Source organism: Schistocerca americana, chromosome 1 (assembly GCF_021461395.2).
Source record: "Schistocerca americana isolate TAMUIC-IGC-003095 chromosome 1, iqSchAmer2.1, whole genome shotgun sequence".
Taxonomy (NCBI): domain Eukaryota; kingdom Metazoa; phylum Arthropoda; class Insecta; order Orthoptera; family Acrididae; genus Schistocerca; species Schistocerca americana.
The window spans coordinates 930,113,382-930,136,824 of record NC_060119.1 but is presented as its reverse complement, the minus strand read 5'-3'; the positions used below and the strand labels follow the sequence as shown (position 1 = coordinate 930,136,824).

The following is a 23,443-nucleotide window of genomic DNA, read 5'->3' as shown; positions in this document are numbered from 1 at the left end:
GGTTATAGAAAAACATTCGATATGAGTTGTCGGCTTTAACCAGTGACATGGGAAACACTAAACAAGCACAGTAAACAATATGGCAACTACTGTGTTAGTGGACATTTTCATCAAACGGGCTATGCTACAGATCAGTCTGTGACAGCAATCTTTAACATTATGTCACTGGCCAAAGCCAAACACTTCTATCTAGCATTTATCTAGCATTCCTCTTGACACTGTTGTCCAACCAACAGATCCTTCAGCCCCACTCAACAGTACTAGATCATTCTCATTATTCTTTTCATCCTAAATGTCACTAGGCATTTTACTACACACGAAACAAGAGCAACCAGCAAACAAACTTATTTGATGGTCTCGAGTTCACATGTTACAAATATACCTGCCAGATAAAATGCGACACCACAATACACTAGGCAACAAAGCCACAAACAAAAAGGTATGAATGACATGAACTATTGTCTGCATCATCCAGTAAGAAAACATCATCATCAAAATAAACAGAATTCATGTTGGGTCACAGAACAAATTATCAAAGCTAAGAGTAGACATGTTAAAATATGTTATAACTGTGACTGGATTAAACAATAAAAAGAGAAGTTATTACATTATTTCAAAAGGTGTATCTCTTTCTTTCTGTAGCCTAGATCCAAGAGTCATTCATCAAACAGCCTATTATATTAATCATCAAAACTACCACTCATGAATGGCAAGGAAGGAATTTCTGAAAATGGTAATTTTATCATAAAGTAATACAAATTTAAGTGTTAGGATGTATTTTCTGAAAGTATTGGGCTGGAGGATAGCCTTACATAGAAGTGAACTGTGACTGATAAGCAGTATAACAAGAACGAATAGGTAAAAAAAAAAGAAAAACACTGAAGATTAGAGTGCAGATAGAGTAATTAACGACGTAGTAGTGAAGCGATCTGGAAAAGAAAAACAGATTTATGGCACAACTTAACTAAAGGAAGAGCTCATTTGATGCACACATCCCGCGGCATCAATGAATAATCCATTTCGTTATGGAGAAAAGTGTAGGGCGATAAAATGTTAGGAGACAAGGCCTCACAATATGGAAACGCTTAAACTAAAAGCGGTGAAGAAATACATTAGGAAATAGTTCACATTTATTTCACATAGGCCTACAAAATTATAAGATTCTGAATAACCCAATACAAGGTTGCAACTGAAACGATTATTGGTAAACAATGACATGCAATACTTTTGGGAAAATGCCATATTCCTTCACTATTATAAAATAATGACAGCATAAATTCTTAATATAATAGGCCTACTGTTTGCTGAGGCGAGCTATCAGTAATTTTCCTATTACAAACAACCGGGCAGATCGTGCCTCAACTCCAAGTACAGATTGAATACAAATGAACATTCCAGAAAAATCTGATTTTAATAGAAGATAGTACTTTAAAACAATCCTCTCTCAAATCACTATCTAGCGGGGAAAAAAAAAAAAAAAAAACACCTTAAGCATTGTGCTAAGCAATATCTGAGTTACACCAGGAATGGACCGATTCGCGGTGCACAAGTAGAATAAAATCCACATTTAATTTCTTCTTTATATGTCTGTAAATTAACAGTTCTAGCACAAATAACTTTGTTCAGCGTTGACCAGTTGTTCTGGTTGATTACGAAGGCAAGTTTCCAAATAAACTTATACACACAATCATATGGCTCAAAGCGGAACTTTCTCTCAGTTTTTCCACAACATACGTTGATTAAATGAAGTTTATATCAACACAGTCTATCAGTCAATGTCATATCTGCAAAAACGAAGACATACCTTCGTTTGACAAGACGTCAACTACATCGTCAATGGTTGTTTTCCGTTCTTTCCGGCTTGCTGTTTGTATTCGAATGTGTAGATCTTTCAACGCTTTTGCCAACTGCAAGAGAAATGTGGAACTTGAGACATACCGCTCTTGTTTACAATACAACACAAATCCACGTGACAACACTATACCTCTGTATCAGCCATTTTACTATAAACTGAATGCTTTGTTTTAATCACAAGATGATTTACAAATCGTATCTAAAGGTAAGAACGCCTTTTCTGTCATAGAAGCGAACTTTAATTTGAAAACACTCGCACACGAAACACGACGGAGAAATCACTGTACCAGAGATGTAACGGTATGTTACATTCAATATCTTTGAAACATGTATTCGGGAAAGATGTCTGTCTTCACATCATCAAAGATCACATGATCGAGACCATGCAGTTAACCGCTGGGCATGGACGTCCGCGAAAATTTATGCTCTGGGAGAGGGGAATGGGGGGGGGGGGGGGGGGGGAGGACAAGACTCTGATGTTAATGAGTTGATTAGTTCCAACCTCAATGAATAAAGAGAATTTTATTGTCGTTCAACTGTTACAGCAATACACAACGTCAAATTACAATTGTATGTAAACATACAGTACTGTAGCAAGAGCACACATTAAGAGATTATTTTATAAAAGATAAAACAGTGATAAGTTAATATAAGTTTTCAATGAAGTGTACTATTTAAGGTAAAAACAAATTTGAACAAAATGTCTTAGATTAACAACAAAAATTGCGGTACGCTCTCCAACCAATTACCAGTATGCTGTCACATTTTCACACTCATAAAATTCATTAATAGACTAAAAAAGGATTAATGGTTAACCAACTGCACAATCTGTGCTCAAATAAGTCGAGTGGAGCTTCTACCATTCCTTGTTCGTTGAACATTGCAATACTGACAACTTCATAGCTGTTCAGTCATTTAGGTAATCTACAGTAAGGTATGTTAATATACATATGATTACTAGTGCCATGAGAGTGTTCACTTTTCTACAAAGAATAATTTATCAGAATACCAGCTTTGACAGGATTGTCTAAGCTGGTATTCATTCCTTCAGGTCATTAGTTCAAATCCAGATTGACACTTGCGATGGGCTGTCGATAATCATGGTTTGAAGGTTATCAAAATGTGAAGTGACAGTGAAAAAAGTGGTACCATTAGTGTAGAGTGTGGAAAGAGAATTTATGTAAAATGGCAAATTCTTTATCATTAGAATAAATAACAAAGGTCCCAAAACCAAACCCTACGTCACGCCACGAGAACTAACTTTTGTAGGTTGCTCAAAAGAGAAGTGATGGTTATCCACTCACTTCTAAAGGTGTATGAGAATTCTATAATGAATAAAAACTCTGCAATTCAGATTCGATTGAGTGAAGTGCTCTGTCTTGCTCTTCCTGCCCCCCCCCCCTCACCCCCTGCACCCTCCCTACTCTACACAAGCTAGGGTCGTAAGAAGTGGGAGATGGTCTACTAAATTGATGCAGTCCTCTATTATGAGAACTACAGATCGTGAATGTTTGAGCTTTGGTTACTACAAGGTTTGCTATGTTTGTTAAACTTTTTTTTTTTTGAGACTTCCAAGGAGCTTTGGTCTCTTTATAAAGGTGTTTTTTTTTTACTGCTATGTGGCTATAAAAACAAAGTTTAAATATAACAGAAGAGAGTGAAGTCAGAAAGGATACTATAGAAATTAACTTGTTAGTAATGAGTAGTGTATTATCTACAGTAAATGTGTATTACTATTAATTCAATGAACTTTTTCAAATGCCAGGCAACTGCTGAGTCCAAGAATGTTCAAGGCATTATCGTTCCAATGGCGATGAAAGTTAGATCATGATGCTCCACTTCCCAACCAATACAGACAAGCATGTGAATGCTTCAAGAAAACTCCAAGAGAAGACAGGTTCCATCCAAGAGGATTGTGGTCTTTGATAAGAATTTTGGAGGAGAATGTGTAATGAACTGTGACACAATTCAGTATATGCTAGGAAATGAGCAGATATGTTCACAAGCTCGAGCTACTACACAGTGCAATACAAGAATTACCATCAATCTACCTCATTATTTAAGTGAATCATCTAAATGTGACACTAGGAAAGATCCCAATGAAAGAAGACTGCAGTGACAGGAAGAAAAACACAGTGAGGCTTGACCAAGTAGCCTGGGCCATCAACAACGAACACCAAGTGTAAACAGAAAGAGAAAAACTGAGAAAATGGACAAGTGATGATGGCACTACAGGTACACAAAGTCTAATGAGTAATCCAGAGAGAAAAAACTGGAGACATAGTGAAAGCAGAGACCAAGAACCAAGAGCGGATTTTGATGCAAGAGCAAAGGGAATATACCACTGAGTTCATTGTCACTGTGCGGTGGAACTTATAGTGCAGCCACGAGTTCTGACTGGCTTACCGAATGATGAGTAGCACTGCAACTGACTACACTAGCGCTTGAGATGTGACAGCTCTGTATAACCACCAAGGTCTGATTCCACGCTCCCTGGTGGGGTTTCAAAGATGCCCATCTGGGATACAAGGTCCTTCCCCGTGAAATCATCATGTATGGTCGCCTAGTTAGAAGAACTGGGGACATCCAGCAGTATGCAGAGACATGGCAATGTAAAGGTTGTTGGCTGTGGTGGCAGAGGTAGTGTGGAGAGCTCTGTGGTCCCTAAACACACCACTGCATTTGTATGGTGAAACAACGTGAGTAGTGCTTGTCTGCTCATCACTCGCTTTGTACACTCTTCTGGAAGCATGTATCCTGTATTAACCTTGCTCAATATCATCCATCTTCACTCAGTATTATGCAGCACTCACTCACTGAGTGTGGGGTAACAGGTGCGTGGTCTTGCCACATGGTCAAGGAAATGTGTAGAGCTTCATCACAATGTAGCAGCGCTAATGAACTCGGTAAAAGGTCCAATGCAATTAGAATTAAAATTTCTTTTTGGCTTTCAATTTCCCACGTTTTCTACTGTGAACGTGTATGCTGCATACCCAAGATTCACCAAATATTACCACTGTGAGTAAATATGACGATGTACAAAAAACGTAGAGTGATAATCGAATATTCCGTGTTTCTGAAGGTAATAGATTTATCTGTGGAACTCTAAATATGCTTGAATGAAAGCTGCTGAAATAATGCTTACATTAAATCTGCAGCTTAAATCACACTGACACTGGGACATATTTTGTGCAGAACAAATGGAAAAGATTTAAATAACGAATAATGTAGAGTACCACCTTATTTTCTTTGTTTACATGTTCTATAGAATTCTATAACTAGTTTAAATGGTTCAAATGGCTCTGAGCACTGTGGGACTTAACATCTGAGGTCATCAATCCCTTAGACTTAGAACTAGTTAAACCTAACTGACCTGAGGACATCACACACATCCATGCCCGAGGCAGGACCGTAGTGGTCGCGCGGTTCCAGACTGAAGGGCCTAGAACTGCTCGGCCACATCGGCCGGCTCTATAACTAGTGTTTGTTTCCTTGGCATTTTCTGTTTGATAAATAATGTACTAATGGCTTGTACAGATATCTGCGTCAGTGGCTCTGTTGATTAAGTTCCAGACTACAAAACTGAACGTTTGGGATTTGACCCCGCATTGGACCTACGATTTTCTCTGTTACTTACCACTTCTTTCATCTCTGACAATGAGAAAAATTCCAAGTCAAGTTGTACTGTGTTTCACGATACATGTTGAAATGTACATCTACATCTACATCTACATTGATACTCCGCAAGCCACCCAACGGTGTGTGGCGGAGGGCACTTTACGTGCCACTGTCATTACCTCCCTTTCCTGTTCCAGTCGCGTATGGTTCGCGGGAAGAACGACTGTCTGAAAGCCTCCGTGCGCGCTCTAATCTCTCTAATTTTACATTCGTGATCTCCTCGGGAAGTATAAGTAGGGGGAAGCAATATATTCGATACCTCATCCAGAAACGCACCCTCTCGAAACCTGCCGAGCAAGCTACACCGCGATGCAGAGCGCCTCTCTTGCAGAGTCTGCCACTTGAGTTTATTAAACATCTCCGTAACGCTATCACGGTTACCAAATAACCCAGTGACGAAACGCGCCGCTCTTCTTTGGATCTTCTCTATCTCCTCCGTCAACCCGACCTGGTACGGATCCCACACTGATGAGCAATACTCAAGTATAGGTCGAACGAGTGTTTTGTAAGCCACCTCCTTTGTTGACGGACTACATTTTCTAAGCACTCTCCCAATGAATCTCAACCTGGTACCCGCCTTACCACAATTAGTTTTATATGATCATTCCACTTAAAATCGTTCCGTACGCATACTCCCAGATATTTTACAGAAGTAACTGCTACCAGTGTTTGTTCCGCTATCATATAATCATACAATAAAGGATCCTCTCTAACTGCCTGCAGAAGTCGGTTCAGAAGAGGGAGGAAGTCAAGGGCTCACAACAATGCATTGTAAAGCACTGCAGTGTTCAAACGAACTTTGGACTGAACACAACTTTCTTTGCATTACAGCATAACAAATACTACATAAGAATACTTATAAGCCAACAATCTTAGCAGTTACACTATTGATATAGCCCAATTCAATGGGCTTCTCACCTGCAAGTACTTCCACGACCTCTCCTCCTGATAACACTTGTAAGAACTATGTGTAAATACCCAAACATGAGAAGCAGCCAACAAAAATACTTATTCTGCAACACCCTTCTTAGATTGCTAACACTGTCGAACGTGGGTATCTCCTTGAGATAACTACACAGCTTTGTTCGTCTTTGTAATGCTACAAAATGAGTGGACCAAGCAAGAACATAGAGGTTGCTAACGACTAACATCAGCAGACTTTAAAGTCTCCTAAAACATTTATGAAATGCTCCTGAACGTCTGAAGTCATTCAAAAATGTTTTAGAATTAACTTAGAGTAAACTTAACGCTACAAGATGGAACAGTCTGTCTATGTGATTGTATCAATAAAGTTACATAGAGCTTTTAGACTGAACAATTCTGGAAGGGATATTGTTTTATATTGAATTTCAGTACATAAAAGAGTCATAATATTGTGGGATATGGCAACTTTTTAATCGAAAAATTTTTAAGAGGTAATTGGAAGACTTTTTCGCCTTTCTACACCAACTGCAGTTATTGTGGCATTGTCTTACTCATGATTCAAAAACCAATAGTTCATCTGCACTGTTGTTCACGACCAAGGGAGGCGTACAACAAACTACAGACCTATAAAAGACAAAGAAATGTCACAGAAATTGGGTCACCGTTTCAATGATGTTATATTGTAAACAGATAATTTTATTTTGAACTTGATTTGGAAGGCGAAGCTAAAGTGGAATCACAATAGGCTACTTGCAAAAAAAAAAAAAGACAAAACTACTGAGTAATTGACAATCTCTCAGTTTCTGGAGAAGACGATTGTGATGAGAAGGTCTTCTATCATTATTCTGAAATAAAGGAGATATAAAGCATCAAAAATCAACCAAAACAGCCTTGTGCTGGTACTGCAAACACCTAAAAGCAAGGGGAAATTACAGCCATAATTTTTCTTGAGGGCATAAAGTTCTACTGTATGATTAAATATGATGGCGTCCGCTTGGACAAAATATTCCCGAGGAAAATTTTAAGCCATTGGGGCCTATTGGCAGGGATTACTCAGGAGTCCATCTTCAAAAGGGAAACAAGGCTGGCATTCTGCAGATCAGAGAATTGAATGTTAGATCCCTTCATCAGGCAGATTCGAAAATTTAAAAAAGGAAATGGATAGGTTGATGTTAGATATAATGGTAATGAGTGAAGTCTGGTGGCAGGAGGAACTGGACTTCTGGTCAAGTGAATACAGAAGTGAATACAAGTGAATACAGAATATAAATGCAAAGTCAGACTGGGGTAATGCAGATTTGGCCTTAAAAGTGAAAAACAAAATAGGAATGAAGGAAAGCTACTACAAACAGTATAGTGAGTGCACTATTGCAGACGAGAGAGACATGAACCTCAAGCCCATCGCAGTAGGAGAACATTATATGCCAACTAGCTCCTCAGATTATGAAGAGATTGAAGAAATGTATGATATCATAATAGAAATTATTCACATAGTTATGGTAAATGAAAATTTAACTATGGTGGTGAACTGGAATTCGATACTAGGAAAAGAAAGAGAAGGAAGAATAGTAGTCGATATGGATTGGGGGAAAGAAATGAAAGAGGAAGTAGAATTTTGCACAGAGCGTAATTTAAATATAGCTAACACTTGGTTTAAGAATCTTGAAAGAAGGTTGAATACCTAGAAGAGACCTGGAGATACCAAAAGATTTCAGATTGATTATGTAATGGTTAGACAGAGATATTGAAAAATATTTTAAATTGTAATACATTTCCAGCAGCAGATAAGGACTCCGCAGTGAATTAGTTATGAACTGAAGATTAAAAGTGAAGAAACTGCAAAAAGATAGGAAATCAAGGAGACTGGACCTAGATAAATTAAAAGAACTAAAAGTAACTGAGAGCTTCAGAGAGACCATTAGGCAATAGTTGACTGGAACAGGAAAAATAAATACAGTAGAAGATGAATGGGTACCCTTAAGAGATGAAAGAGTGAAGACAGAAGAGGATCAAATAGGTAAAAAGTCGAGGCCTAGTAGAAATCCAGGGATAACACAGGAGATATTGAATTTAATTGATGAAAGGAGAAAATATAGAGATTCAACAAATAAAGCATGTGGCATGAAATATAGACCTCTAAAAAATGATATTGATGGCAAGTGCAAAATGGATAAGCATGAATCGTTGGAGGGCAACTGTAAGGGTTTAGAAGCGTTTTCCACTAGGGGAATGATAGATACCACCTACAGGAAAATTAAAGAGGTCTTTGGAAATCATAAATTTGTGGTAAGTTCCTATGGGGCCAAACTGCTGAGGTCATCGGTCACTAGGCTTACACACTACTTAGTCTAGTGTAAGATAACTAAGCGCAACACACGTGCCCAAGCCTGAAGGAGAACTTGAACCTCCAACAGGAGGAGCCGCATGAACCATGGCAAGGCACCTAAGACTCCATAGTTCCCCGCACAGCAGAGGTCTTTGGAGAAAAGAGAAGCAGCTGTAGGAATATCAAGAGTTCAGATTGAAAACCAGTCCTAAGTAAAGATTGGAGAGCTGAAAGTTGGAAGGAATATATAGAAGGTCAATACAAAGGAGATGAACTTGAAGGCAATATCATAGAAATGGAAGAGGACGCAGCTGAAGATGAAATGGGAGATATGATACACAGAGAAGAATTTGATAGAGCACTGAAAGAACCAAATCGATATTCTGTCAGAACGACTGATAGCCTTGGTAAAGCAGCCATGACGAAACTCTTATATCTGGTGTGCATGAAGTATGAGACAGGCGACATACACTCAGGCTTCAAGAAGAATGTACTAATTACTATTACAAAGAAAGCAGTTTCTGACAGCTGCAAAAATTACTGAACTATTAGTTTAATAAGTCATGGCTGCAAAACATTAACACAGATTATTTACAGAACAACGGAAAAACTATTAGAAACCATTCTTGGGGAAGAGCAGTTTAGGTTCTGGAGAAGTGTGGTAACACGTGACACAATACTGAATGTATGACTTGTTGTAGAAGATAGGTTGAGGAAAGACAAATTTACTTTTATAGCACTTGCTGACTTAGAGAAATCTTTTGATAATGTTGACTAGAACACACTCTTTAAAATTCTGAAAGTAGTAGAGGTAAAATAGAGGGAGAAAAAGTTAATTTACAACTTGCACAGGCAACAGGTGACAATTATATGAGTCAAGGGATATAAAAAAGAAAGCAATGGTTGAGAATAGAGTGAGACCGATTGTAGCCTATCCCCAACGTTATTCAGTCCGAACATTGAGCAAGCAGTAGAGGAAACCAAAGAAAAATTTAGAGTAGACATTAAAGTTCAGGGTGAAGAAATAAAAAACTTTGAGGTTTGTCGATGAATTTGTAATTCTGACAGAGACAGGACAAAGGACTTGGGAGGAGAAGCTGAATTGAATGGACTTGCGTTGAAAGAAGGGTATAAGATGAACATCAACAATAGCAAAACACAGTGAGGAGAAACAAGTGCTGTATCAATGTAAGAGGTACAGAGGTGAGTGAATGTGCCAGGGCTCACTCCAGTTTACTACTGCCAACACCATATCATCAAGACGCACCTGTGCTTAACATGGAAAGGATTGCACCAAAATCTAATAGTGCAATTAAAAATTAAAATAACTTTTCCAAATTCATGCTTCAGTATATTAATGTTAACAGCATAAGAGCTCAAAACGATCAAATGTATAGGTTACAAAAGATATACAACCGTAAGAAAAAATGAGTGGCGCTTAATAATGAGCCTACAAAGCTATAAACCGGCCAGATAAGCAAATGTAGGTCACAATTAAAAGTTAGAAGTCTCAACTTGATCAGAGCAATATTGTGGTTAAAATCGACGTTTTTATGAAGAGCTGAAGGTGCTAAGCGTTAGAATCAGAAATATGACATTAATTTTGACGATATAGTATATGAAGGCAGCGATCTGATGTTATATTTATGTTGAAATGAAAGATGGCAATTCGTATGTAGCCTCAGTTTCATATTAAAACATTAACTATGTGACAACAATAAGCAACCTCTATTAATTTTCTAGTTATTTCCTAAAAACCAAATTTGAATTAAAAAGTCCTTATTCATGTTAGATTAAACATCATTTGTATTTGTAACAGAAAGTTATAATTACAACAGTCAACTAGAATGTTGTAATAACACTGCTGCACCAAGTTTATTGTTATTTACCAATAATTATGAATACAAGGAATCTTACAGAAGCAGGTCAGAGATCATGTTCTGTTGTTGGTTCCATTACAAAGGTTCTAGCCAGCAGGGTTTAAATGCAGTCAAGCTAAAACTTTTTCTGAAACTACAGCAAACTTACTCCATTTCCACAAAAATTAAGAAGACTGTAAATTGTTAAACGACAGAGGTATTAATTAATATGTGTTTCAGAAAGAGGCCTTTTAGATGCTGCTGCCTGTGCCTAGGGCTGTTGATAGCAGATGTTCCGTTTGGTGGTCCACTGTGCCCATCTATATATACAGTCAGAGACTCATTTGAAAGAGACACTTCACACTGAGATACCAATCTGTCCATGTCAGTCAGACGTCTGAATGTGCTGTACCTCTGATGATGTCAGAGCTATAATCGCACCACACAGAAATAAGGGTAGTAGTAAAGAACTAAAGGATGAAATGACCTCAACAGCAAATGTGTTAAATTATAAGATTGATTTAACCACCATGATCAGCAAGTCAAAGTAGGGAAACCTCTACCTAAAATGCATAGAATTTTCAAAACCGAAATTGGTTAAGTCTGCAGATATTTCAAAGATGCAGATGATCTTATGGAAGAACTGTTGTCAGAAAGAATAGGCAGTGAATCCAAGCTTTCCTCTAACTGCTTTGAGAAAGTAACTAATAAAGTAAACGCTTGTCACAAGGATATTAAGAAACTGAAATCTGATTGTGTGAAATTATGTGAGGATATTGATAAAAACTGTCTGATATAGTGGAGGCAGTAGAACTACAACTATAAGAACTCAATATTAGTATTATTAACATAGAAAGGAGAGTAACCTCTGGTAGCTCTTTGAATACTACTGTACAGCAGGATGCTTCAGCTGACGCCACTTTCATCACATGACGTCAGTTTCTACATTTAGACTCAGGCAAACAAATTCATCTGCTTGAGGATGTTTTAGCAAAGGCATGGTCAGATAGTGAGAAAATTTCTTTTATTAGAAGTTATCTGGCAGGACATGCTTTGTAATGGTCAGCTGACGTAATGACTAAGTGCAAATCACTTTTCGAATTTAAAGCTGTTTCTAAATGAGTACTGGTCACACAATGTCTTGAGAGAATTTTGGAGTGATAAAAAGTTCACTCCAGGTCGTAAATCAATAAAAGAGCTTCCAGAATGAGATTTTCACTCTGCAGCGGAGTGTGCACTGATATGAAACTTCCTGGCAGATTAAAACTGTGTGCCCGACCGAGACTCGAACTCGGGACCTTTGCCTTTCGCGGGCAAGTGCTCTACCAACTGAGCTACCGAAGCACGACTCACGTCCGGTACTTACAGCTTTACTTCTGCCAGTACCTCGTCTCCTACCTTCCAAACTTTACAGAAGCACGCAGGAGAGCTTCTGTAAAGTTTGGAAGGTAGGAGACGAGGTACTGGCAGAAGTAAAGCTGTGAGTACCGGACGTGAGTCGTGCTTCGGTAGCTCAGTTGGTAGAGCACTTTCCCGCGAAAGGCAAAGGTCCCGAGTTCGAGTCTCGGTCGGGCACACAGTTTTAATCTGCCAGGAAGTTTCAGTAAAAGAGCTCTCTAGAAAGTGGATTTGTTGGTGTCGCTGAAGTACTTCTTTCTCTTCTGCTGCTTCGTGCAGATAGCGGTGTGGGAACTGCGGGGGTACGTGGTAGACTCGTCGTAATATCTTGTTCTGCAGCGTCTAGAGTGGCTGTATGTACGTTCTCGCTGCACCACCCCACACTTCACAGGCGTAGTCAAACAGTGGTTTCAGGTACAATCGGTATATCAGCAGGCCGTTTTCGACTGATAGGGCAGAGTGTTCATTGATAATGGGGTAGAGTGCCCCCCATGTGCTGGTTTATCTTCTGCCAGACTTCTTCAATGTGTTGTCTCCGGGTGAGTTTCCTGTCCATCAGGACTCCTAAGTAGCACGCAGTCTCTTGCCACTGGAGTTCCTTGTCGTAGATGCGGAGTCGGCGTTGAGGCATCGTGCGTTTCCATGTGAAGATTACGGCTTTTGTTGTTGCTGGGTTAAAGCTGATGCACCACTTTGCTGCCCAGTCTTGTAGTGCATTGCAGGCACTTTGTAGGCGTGGCACAAGTACTTCTTTCCAGCGGCTGCAGGTAAAGATCATTGTGTCGTCTGCATAAATGGCACGTTCGACTCGTGAAATTGCAGGCAGGTCGGAGGTATAGATGGTATATAACACAGGTCCAAGGACGGATCCCTGTGGTACACCTGCCTTGATTTGTTTTGCAGCAGAGGTTGGGTCTTCAACTCTAACAGCGAAGGTAAGATCTAGGTAGGAGGCAATGAGCTTCACGTACTTGGCTGAGAAGCAGAATCGGTGAAGCTTCCAGATGAGGCCTGAGTGCCAGACACTGTCAAAAGCTTTAGTAACATCGAGCAGCACAACTCCGCAGTATTCTCGATGATTGAATGCAGTGGTGATGTACTGCACTGCCCTGAGTATCTGTTGGGTGGTTGAGTGTCCACTTTTAAAACCAAACTGTTCCGGCAGCTGAATCTCCTCTTGTGCGATGATTCGTTGCAGCTGGCTGAGAAGTAGTCGCACGAAGAGCTTACTAATGTGTGGCAGCAGGCTAATTGGACGATAGCTGGAGGGTTGCTTGCGTTTCTTCCCAGGTTTGGGCACTGCAACTACAATGGAGTGCTTCCAAGGGAATGTAGCTGTTCGATGTATCCAGTTAAAGATGGCCGTCAGGTGAACGATGGCTGACCTTGGTAGTTGCTTTATGATGCGTCTAGGGATAGCATCCACTCCAGGGGCTTTGTTGGCTGGTAACTGCTTAATTTCTTCTTGCACTTCTTCTGGTGTAATGGGTGGAATTGGGTCATCCTCTTCGTCTGCAGCCTGTAGAAGGGTGGCGACGTCCCTCTCAATGGTTTCCACCCTCCGCTGGTCTACACGGTCTTGGAGTGGCTGGAAGTTTGCAGCGAAGGTGTTAGCCAACATGTCAGCTTTCTCCAGTGGTCTTCAGAGGTGAGCGGTGGAATTCGCGATCTTCTATTAGTGAGGAAGCGGACCGATTGCCATCCAAGCGGGTCAGAGGTGAAGGATCGTAATTTATCGGCCCATAGACGGTTCTTCTGCTCAGTGACACCTGCCCGTATGTCGCGTCGTAGCTGGTTGATTCTCCGCTTGCGGGCAGCGTCCCTGGTGATTCTTCATTCACGGCAGAGCCTGTTGCGGGTACGGATAGCGGCGAGAATGTGTGGCGGAAGGTCCGGCGTCCGTAAAGTGGTGGGTGTGGATGGGGGTGTTGTAGCATGAAGTGCTTCAGTGATATTCTCGGTGAAGCGGTCTACGGAGGCTTTGGTGACATTCTTTGCTGCGTCTATGACAGTGACCAAGAAGTCAACGTGAGCCCGGAACCTCTACCAGTTTGTCCTCTTCAGGTTAAGACGTCCGGGGTAGTAGTCCGGGGTGATGTTCAGCCGAAAGAGGACCGGAAGGTGATCAGAATTTAGTTCATGTTGCACTTCTGCATCAATGAATTGTGGGATACCCTTGGTGACGGCGATGTCTATGATGTCTGGTCGGCCGTTGGATGGATAACATGTGGGTTCCTCGCGTCCACAAGCAAAGGCATGAACGTCTTCCATAGCCTGTAGGAGACGTCGTCCGCTCTCATTGGTGGCGAGAGAATTCCACACAGCATGCTTGATCTCCAGCTACAAACAGTTTGCCGGGGTGTTGCAGCAGCATGCGGGCGTCATCCAGTTCCAACACTCTCCGTGGGCTGTGGTACACTGCAACGAAGGTAATAGGTCCAGTCTGGGTTTCAACTAGAATTGCAGTTGCTTCTGTGTAGCGTGTGATTGGCAGTTGAGCTTCGAAGTGACGGATGGAGTTTCGGATGCATATGGCTGTTCCCCCTCCATGTGTTGGCCTGTCTGTCCTGTAGCAGCGGTAATTTGGTATATTACTGCGGACGCTGGGCTTCAGAAAAGTTTCATTGCCCTTGCAAATATCTACATTTCGGTCGATGAGAAACTGCTGCAGCTCTCGTAGATCGTGCGTGACATTGTTGGCATTGTAAACTACAATGCGGAGTTCTTCCAGATGTGGAATTCTTGCCATGTTGGGGTACTGTAGAAACTTCTGTTACTGCCTGGACGGCTCTGCTGACCGCCGATTCGACGGTGGTGGCGATGATTCCTGGAAGTTGTGAGAGTTGTCTTGTGACTTCTGCCAAGGATGATGTAACTTGCTTCAGAAGTTGTACGATGGCTGAGAAGTCCTGTTGTGGTGCGTGTTGAGGAGGTGGAGGCGTCTGTTGTTGTGGTTTCAGTGGTAAGGCTCGCTGACTCACTGCAGGTGGTGGTGTAGGAGGCTGAGATCCTCGTCTCACTGTGTCAGCGACACTGAGTTCCGCTCGAATTCTGGCTGCTCGTCGGTCCATCAGTGTCGGCCATGCTTTTTCTTCGGTGGTCGGTGGGGCTCGTGGCTGTCGGTGGTGATGTCGAGCACTGGTAGCGGTGTTCTTGTGAAGAGGAGGGAGGCCTCGTTGCCGCCTGCTCTCCTGCTTGTGTTTGATGCATGACCGGAAATTTGCCGGATGCGATCCGCCACAAAGTCCACCATAGGCCGTGTGTGGGAAACTATGTACCATTTATGAGGAAACTGGCTCTCACCAGGCGGAAATAGTAACACAGCCAGTAACAAAAAGACAGACCACAGTTAATCAGCACACGCAAACCGATAACAGGGATGATGAAATATATAGGAACAGACATTAACAGTAATGTGCTGAACCATTCTAATTATCTAGTGGACAACATTCTGGACACAGAAAAATGGGACAAGAAGAAGAATGAAAATGCTACAGATAATAGGGAAGAACAAATTAACTGGTTTAAATCAGATGAGAATGAAGATCTACAACTATATGTACGTAGATACTTCCCAAGCTACCGTCGGTGCGCGGCGGAGGGTACCCTGTACCACAAATAGTCATTTCCTTTCCCGTTACACTCGGAAATAGAGTGAGGTAAAAACGACTCTCTATATGCCTCCATAATTGCCCTAATTTCTCGTATTTATCTTCGTGGTCCTTACGCGCAATGTATGTTGGCGGCAGCAGACTCGTTCAGAAGTCAGCTTCAAATGCCGGTTCTCTAAATTTTCTCAACAGAGTTTCTCGAAAAGAATGTCGCCTTCCATCCAGGGATTCCCATTTGAGTTCCTGAAGCTTCTCCGTAACACTTATGTGTTTTTCGAACCAACGGGTAACAAATCTAGCAGCGCACCTCTGAATTGCTTCGATTTCTTCCTTAAACCTGACCTGGTATGGATCCCAATACTAGAACAGTACTCAGCTATAGGTCACACCAGTGCCCTATATGCGGTCTCCTTCGCAGGTGAACCAGACTTTTCTAAAATTCTCCCAATAAACCGAAGTCGACCATTCGCCTTCCCTACCACAATTTTCACATGCTCATACCAGATTAATTAAAGGCTTATGTCTTCGACAATAGTGTCAATCTGAAGGCTGCAGTTTCAGTGGAGTGAATTTTGCAAGGTTTTGAGGAAGAGGATTGTTAGATGAAGGGGGTAGCCATAATAATAATATCAAGCAACCTATTAGCTGTAATAACTTTCCATAAACTGTGAAAGCAGACAACAGTATTAGAGACATCAATGTTGCACAGAGACGCAGTAGCTCAGAGGTAGAGAGTAATATACCTGATGTGTAGGAAACGAAAGTAGAAGAAGCTGGCAAGTTCTTTGATTTAAAATTGGCGGACATGTTGGAAAAGGCAGCTGCAGGTGTAGAGGTTGATGACCCCATGAATCTAAGCGTAAATGTACTTGCAACTGAACGAAATTACTTCAGCTGGAAACAGAATGAAAAAGACTTATTAGAAGGCTTTCATGAGGAACCAGTTCAGACTAGCAAACCTCACCCTATTATAAAAACTAACATCTCAGGAATAACAGTGCATTGCCTTCTTGATAGTGGCAGAGAACAAGTTCTTTGTCCCAAGCATTCTTCGATCTCTTCCCAATAAGAATGAGTTAACTGCCATGAAAGTAATTAGTTTCAGAGTAATAGGTGCTACTGGAAAAGTTTCTAGACTAGCACAGCATGAAGCTTTGATACCAATTGGTATACGTAACGTAATAATAGATCATCCATGTTTAGCCATGTTTGGGTGTTAAGGAAAAATTGAATTTGATTAGTGTTAACTTTACCAGATTCTCGAGTGATCACAGAGCTTTTCGTTGGAAATTATGTGGGCAATTATGATGAAGCCAGGTAACTGCCTATTAGAGTAATAACTGAATTCAAGAATAATCTGCAGGATCCTAATGCAGAAGAGAACCATGTCCCAGAAGAAATAGATCAAGGACCATTCAGGATAATAGGTAAGCCTCATGCAAATGCATACCGACTGGATTACTTGAAAAGTAAGAGAGAACTAGGTCTACAAAACGTTATAGATCTGAAATCTTTCAAAATGTACAGTAATTAGATTTTGTAGGAAGTCTGCCACTCTTTGGCAGACACAAAGTTTTGTATGCTCTGCAATTCCATCTGGATGAAACTTTATTTCCCTTTCAAGTCTCATTCTCTTCTTGTATTCTATCTGTAGAGAATAAGGAACATATGCCTTCATGTTGTACGTTTGATATTAGTTTGTAATATCTTCCTAGTAAGTTAGAATGATTCCCAGAAATGACAATACTCAGTTGATGACTTATAAGAGAATATGAAAGATAGTTTGCAATAGTAAATTCTAAATATTAAAATAACAATGGATAACTTATGAGCACCAATCACAGAAAAAAGTAAACAAATTATAAATAAGATCCACAAGAAGGATTAGTGACAAGAAAGAAAAGTAATTGAAGCTGAAAATTCCTAAAGTCTGAAAGAACAAACTCTGCATAAATTAATAATTTTCCTGTTTGAAGCAAGATTCCTGTAGGTAAGAGACAGTGATAATATGGTGCCAACAGAGGCAAGACAAAGCATTTTGATATTAATTAAAGAAATTGTGTGAAGCTAATGTGAGGATCACACCAAAAAATGTGTAAACAATAAGGTCAGTGGGCTCACAAAACTAAAAGGGAGAAAGAAGTGTCGAAATATGTAGGAAAACGAAATACACGGATAAATGAAAATATGAAGAAGCAGGAGAAATGAGGTCAGTAGGCTGACATGCAAGGTACAATGGAGGAAAACTGGTGTGCAGTCCTCTCATATCTTGCAAAAAAGTACTGAGAAAAGCATAATCTTGCTTAAGGCAGATGGTCAATTAACAGATAAATATTGACACATACTGACATCAATACAGACAAAAGAATGTGTTAAGAAATGCAGACTGTAAGCTACTGGTAGGTTATAATGATAGCAGCTTTTTAATTATGTGTGTAACAAAGCAAAGAAGCTGCTGTCAAACAAATAACTTCTTCAGTATACTAATCTGTATGATAACTGAGGTGTATGAAGATAGAGCTTACAAAGATTACTCAGTTTTCTATATAAAGCAACGTCCAAGGTAGTGAAGTAAATTGCAAACTAGCCCAAAATGTGACTATTTTAAAAACTCATGCTGACATTCAGAGCACAATAGCTATGGTTAAAAAACTGCAACGTTCATGATTCAAGCTTCATAATGAGCTATCTAGTAAAAATTAACTAGAGTAATGAAATGAAATGTCGTGTGGCTAGGGCCTCCTGTCGGGTAGGCCGTTCGCTTGGTGCAGGTCTTTCGATTTGACGCCACTTCGGCGACCTGCGCGTCGATGGGGATGAAATGATGATGATTAGGACAACACAACACCCAGTCCCTGAGCGGAGAAAATCTCCAACCCAGCTGGGAATCGAACCCGGGCCCTTAGGATTGACATTCTGTCACGCTGACCACTCAGCTACCGGGAGCGGACAACTAGAGTAATGTAATGATTATATGAAGTGGCGTATTGCCAATAATCTTTTAGAAAGCAGTAATAGTTTTCCACATAATAAATATGTAAAAGAATAATTCTTTCTGATAACTTTTCAATTGTATACTAAAATTATTGTAAAGAAAACATAGCGCAGAATGTGTTTTGTCCTACCTTAGTTATAAGTTGAGAACAAATGCATAGGCTATGTTATATTCTGTTTCTCAGGGATCTGGAGCCTTCATGAAAGGCAGCCATAAGCTGTATGGAGGAAGAAGTGATTTGTAAAAGTCTTCAATATCATGTTTTTATATAAATAAATTTTTCACAAAGATAAATAGGAGCTGATGAGGTGAAACAAGTGCTGTATCATCGTAAGAGGTACAGCGGCAAGTGAATGTGTGGGTGCTTATCCCAGTTCACGACTACTATCACCACATCATCATAATGTACCTCTCTGCTTAATGTACAAAGGATTGTATTACAATCTAAGAGCGAAATTAAAAATTAAAATAATTTTTCCAAATTTGTAAGCTTCAATATATTAATGTTAATATTGTATGGTCTCAAAATGATTAAATGAATACGTAACACAAAATATACAATCTTAAGAAACATGAGTGGCACTGAATAAAAAGACTACAAAGCTTAAAAATCGATCACAATATGCATATGTAAGTCACAATTAAAAATTACAAGTCTCAACTCCATCAGAGGCAATATTTTGATCAAAATCAGCATTTTTACGAAAAATTAAAGGCGGTCAATATTAGAATCACAAAAATGAAGTTTTGTATGTAGCCTCAGATTCATACTAAAACAGTAACAATGTGACACTAATAAGCTACGTCTATTAGTTTTCAAGTTATTTGCTAGAAACCAAATTTGGATTGAAAATGTCCTTATTAATGATAGATTAAGTATCATTTGTATTTGTAACAGAAAGTTCTAATTACAGCAGTCGATTAGAATAATGTAATAATACAGCTGCACCAAGTTTCAAGACTATATTGTAAATAACTATGAATACAAGAAATCTTAAAGAAGCAGTTCGGAGATCATGTTCTACTGTTGTTTCCATTCTCAAAATTCTAGCCAGCCTGGTTAAATGCAGTCGAGCTAAAACTTTTTCAATAGCTACAGCAAACGTATTCTATTTATACAATAATTAAGAAGATCGTAAATTGTTAAACGATAGAGCAATCAATTAATATGTGTCTGAGAAAGGACCATTTAGATGCTGCTACCTGTGCCTAGGGCAGTTGACAGCAGATGTTCCTTTGGCAGTCCGCTGTGCCCGCATATAAATACAGCCAGAGAGGCAGTTGGAAGACATACTTTGCACTGTGATATCAATCTGTTCGTGTCAGTCAAACCCCTGCATGCACTGAGCCTCGGATGATGTTGGAGATGGCAGCTACCAAAGGCGTTTTGGTAAAAGTTGGAAGTGAACTCATGAGGACTGTACACCATTCTGGATTGCTTAGACTTCCACAGAAGTAACTGTTTGTGTGCCACCCACAAAAACCATGTGGCAAATGGGGAGATTATTTTTCTACTTTTAAGGCGAGAAATTAACTTTTGGTGATTAGAAGCCAGGGCAGTAGACAATTTTACTTGGAACTTACCAAAGAGGTTGCTGCCCAACTGTTAATAGTGCTATTTCCAAAAGGTATGTTATTACTGTTATTAGGGATATTATTATATTTAGTGCATGTCAATTTTTACAGAATATATCGATCAGTTAAGACTCAAAACTATTATTTATAGTCATAATTCCTGATCCTGCTGAATAAATAGCTAGTAGGAACATTTCCTTTCAGTGAGCACAAAGAGTAATGTGGACTTGTAGACTGGAAATTATGCTCAGCATGTTCTCCATCGCTTTCTGGCTGACTACAAAAATAATTTTCAGGCTTTAGTAAACGGCGAAGTTAGGTGTAAGGCACTCACCGGCAATTTAAGTGCCTTTTCATAAGGGAATTGAATTAGAAAATGAGATATTAAAAGCAGAAGATGAATTTTGCTATTTCGGTAGCAAGACAACTGAAGATGGCCGAAGTAGATATGATATAAAATGTAGCTGGCAGTGGCAAGAAAAGTGTTTCTGAAGAAGTTAAATGTGTTAACATCTTTTATAGACTTACATGTTAGGAAGTCTTTTCTGAAGGTATTTGTCTGTAGTATAATCATGTATTGGAAGTAAAACATGGATAATAAACATTTTAAATGAGAAGAGAATATAAGGTTTTGAAATGTGGTGCTACAGTACAATGCTGAAGATTAGGTGTGTAGATCATGTAACTAATGAGGAGGTACTGAATGGAACTGGGGAGAAAAGAAATTTGCGGCACAACCTGACTAGAACAAGTGATTGGTTGATAGTACACATTCTGAGACATCAAGGGTTATCAGTTTGGTATTGGAGGGAAGTGTAGAGACTAAAAATCGTAAAGTGAGACCAAGAGTTGAATACAGAAAGTAGATTCAGAACAATGGAGTTTTCAGTAGTTATGTGGAGAGGAAGAGCCTTAAGCCCGGTCCACACGCAATGATCTGTCCGCGCAGACATCGGCGCAGATGTCTGTACATGCAAAAGATCGCTGCAAATGTGGTGTGTTCACACGACACAAACCCCAATCTACTAATCGTCCGCCATCTGTCGGTGTAGAAGAGAAATATTAGTGGCAAGCGACTACGCTCCCCGTAAACGTCAAAAATTTAATTCAGTTATTTTGAAATATAGAAATGTAGGAAGTTCTGTTGTGGTCTGTGTTCGCAACTTGTGTTGCAAAAAACATTCAGACCAACCGCAGGAAACAGAGAAAGCGGTCAAAATGATGTAGACAGTGGCTGCTAAAGCAAAAGCAGTTTTCTCATGTAAATTTACTGCGAGATTTGCAGGGCGAAGCTTAAGAAAGCCAAGCAGATCAAAATACCATAACGTTGGCTGGTATACTTGATCTACTCCTACACCAGATCTTCTAGATTTCTGAACTTTGGATAACTCTTTTCGTTAAACAGTTCGCAACGAATTTTTTTTTTTTTATTACTGTTTCTCTGTTTGCCGAGACGCCAACTGCCTGCAATTTTTCAATTAGAGCATTGTATGGTGTTGTCTTTTTGTCTCGGTCACTATATTCTTTACTTTTAATCTTCCACAAACATGGGTGGTTTCTATATATTTCAATTAATTCACTAACAAACTCTCGAGAACACTGACGAGTATCAGCCATTTTAATGCCCTGTGCGCACAAATACAAACACTAGACTGAGCAAACAGCTGTTTCGCGACAGATTTGCGGCGATCTCCTGTCCACACGCTCCAACGTGTCTGCGCAGATGTGGTTTGAACCCACAGATTTGAGAGGTTTCGCTCAAACCTCCAACTCCAACTTCCACGTTTGCACACACCTCAGGTTGGTGCAAATCTTCTGTCCACACGCAACGATCTGTCTGCGCAGATGTGATGTGCGCAGACATTTGCGCAGACGGATCGTTTCGTGTGGACGGGCCTTTACACAGGATAAAGTAGCATGGAGAGCTGCAAAAAACCAGCCCTTGGGCTGAAAACCACTGCAACAAAAACAATGCAACAATATCCTTTGTACATGTGTAGGAAGTATTTTCTTCAGTGTGTCAGAGTAGCAAATCTTCACAAATGCGATAAATTTCTGTGAGATATTTGAAAAATGGGTTGCTTGAAAACTAATTTAAGAGCAACAAAAACTTATTTAATAAATGACAGAGAATTGGAGCAGTAAATACCATTGGATTTCGTATTTATCTGTTATTCGGAACTTTTTTATTTACACATAGCGAATAAATGTTTTTATTCGTGTTAATGAATAATATTTCTAATAAATATTTTTATTTGTTATTCACAAATAATTTTTAATCTGTATTTGTCATTCGTCATTTGAATAAACGTAGCTCAATTCAGGTTGTAAGCAAAGTGCATCGTGCATATTGGCAGCCTATCTGCAAGTGAGTGCAAGTGTGTAACATCTGTGCGGCTGTGAATAAGTGCGTAACATCTGCTGAGTTGTGGGCAAACGTTTACTTGCTTGTGTTGCTAGAAGAAGCAACATTGGGAGCCTTTGGCAACTTCTGTGGACGTTCATGAAGTGTATTCGCGCTCTCCCTCATGCACCATAGTTGTGTACAGACCATATGAATGGGTCCTGCACTTGCAAGGCTCTAGTTCACAGGGCTCCAGGACCAGTAGATGGAGGAGAGTTCACAGTTTTCTTCCATGGGGGAGTCCCATCAGGCTATGGTCTTGAATGACAGTGGTCCTGTATGTGCTAAGAAAATTCGTGAGTACTGCTGTTGTGGTTCTGGTTCCCTCCACTTTCAACATTTGTTGCATACAGTCCACACCATATGTTTTGCTTTGCCATTGGAGGATGGATGAAATGGTGGACTAAAATGATGTTTTATGCCATTTGATGCGCAAAATTGTTTGAAAGCCATTGGCGTGAACTGTATATCATTATCCGATATTGTAGTTGAGGGAACCATTCAATGGCTAGAATCAGGACCAACACATTTATTGTGGATGCTGTTGTAGTAGATGCCATTCTTACAACATATAGGTATTTATGTAGGTGTCCACAACTATTAGCCACGTAAAACCAGAAATGAGCCTGGAAAACCCAAATGAATATCGTCCCAAGGACAACAAAGGGTGGGCTGTAGGGTGAAAGATTGGGCTGGTGGTGCCCAATGCTGGATGCAAGCTGAACAGCTGCAAGTCATAGCTTACACATCCTTGCTTAAACCTGGCCAGTAAGCATACCGCTTTGCTACAGTTTTCATCCGTGATATTACCGAGTGCCC

General features: G+C 40.0%; 1 protein-coding gene across 1 annotated transcript in view; it reads right to left on the bottom strand.

Annotated features, from left to right (window-relative positions):
* The window catches only part of LOC124615378 (eIF-2-alpha kinase activator GCN1), a 283,362-nt gene extending 281,222 nt beyond the window's left edge, over window positions 1-2,140 (bottom strand). The window contains exons 1-2 of the mRNA XM_047143206.1: window positions 1,985-2,140; window positions 1,805-1,907 (exon numbers count right to left, since the gene is read on the bottom strand). Of these exons, the coding sequence (XP_046999162.1) occupies window positions 1,805-1,907; window positions 1,985-1,999 (118 nt within the window). The 5' untranslated portion in view covers window positions 2,000-2,140. The remainder of the gene's footprint in view (window positions 1-1,804; window positions 1,908-1,984) is intronic.
* Window positions 2,141-23,443: the final 21,303 nt, after the last annotated feature.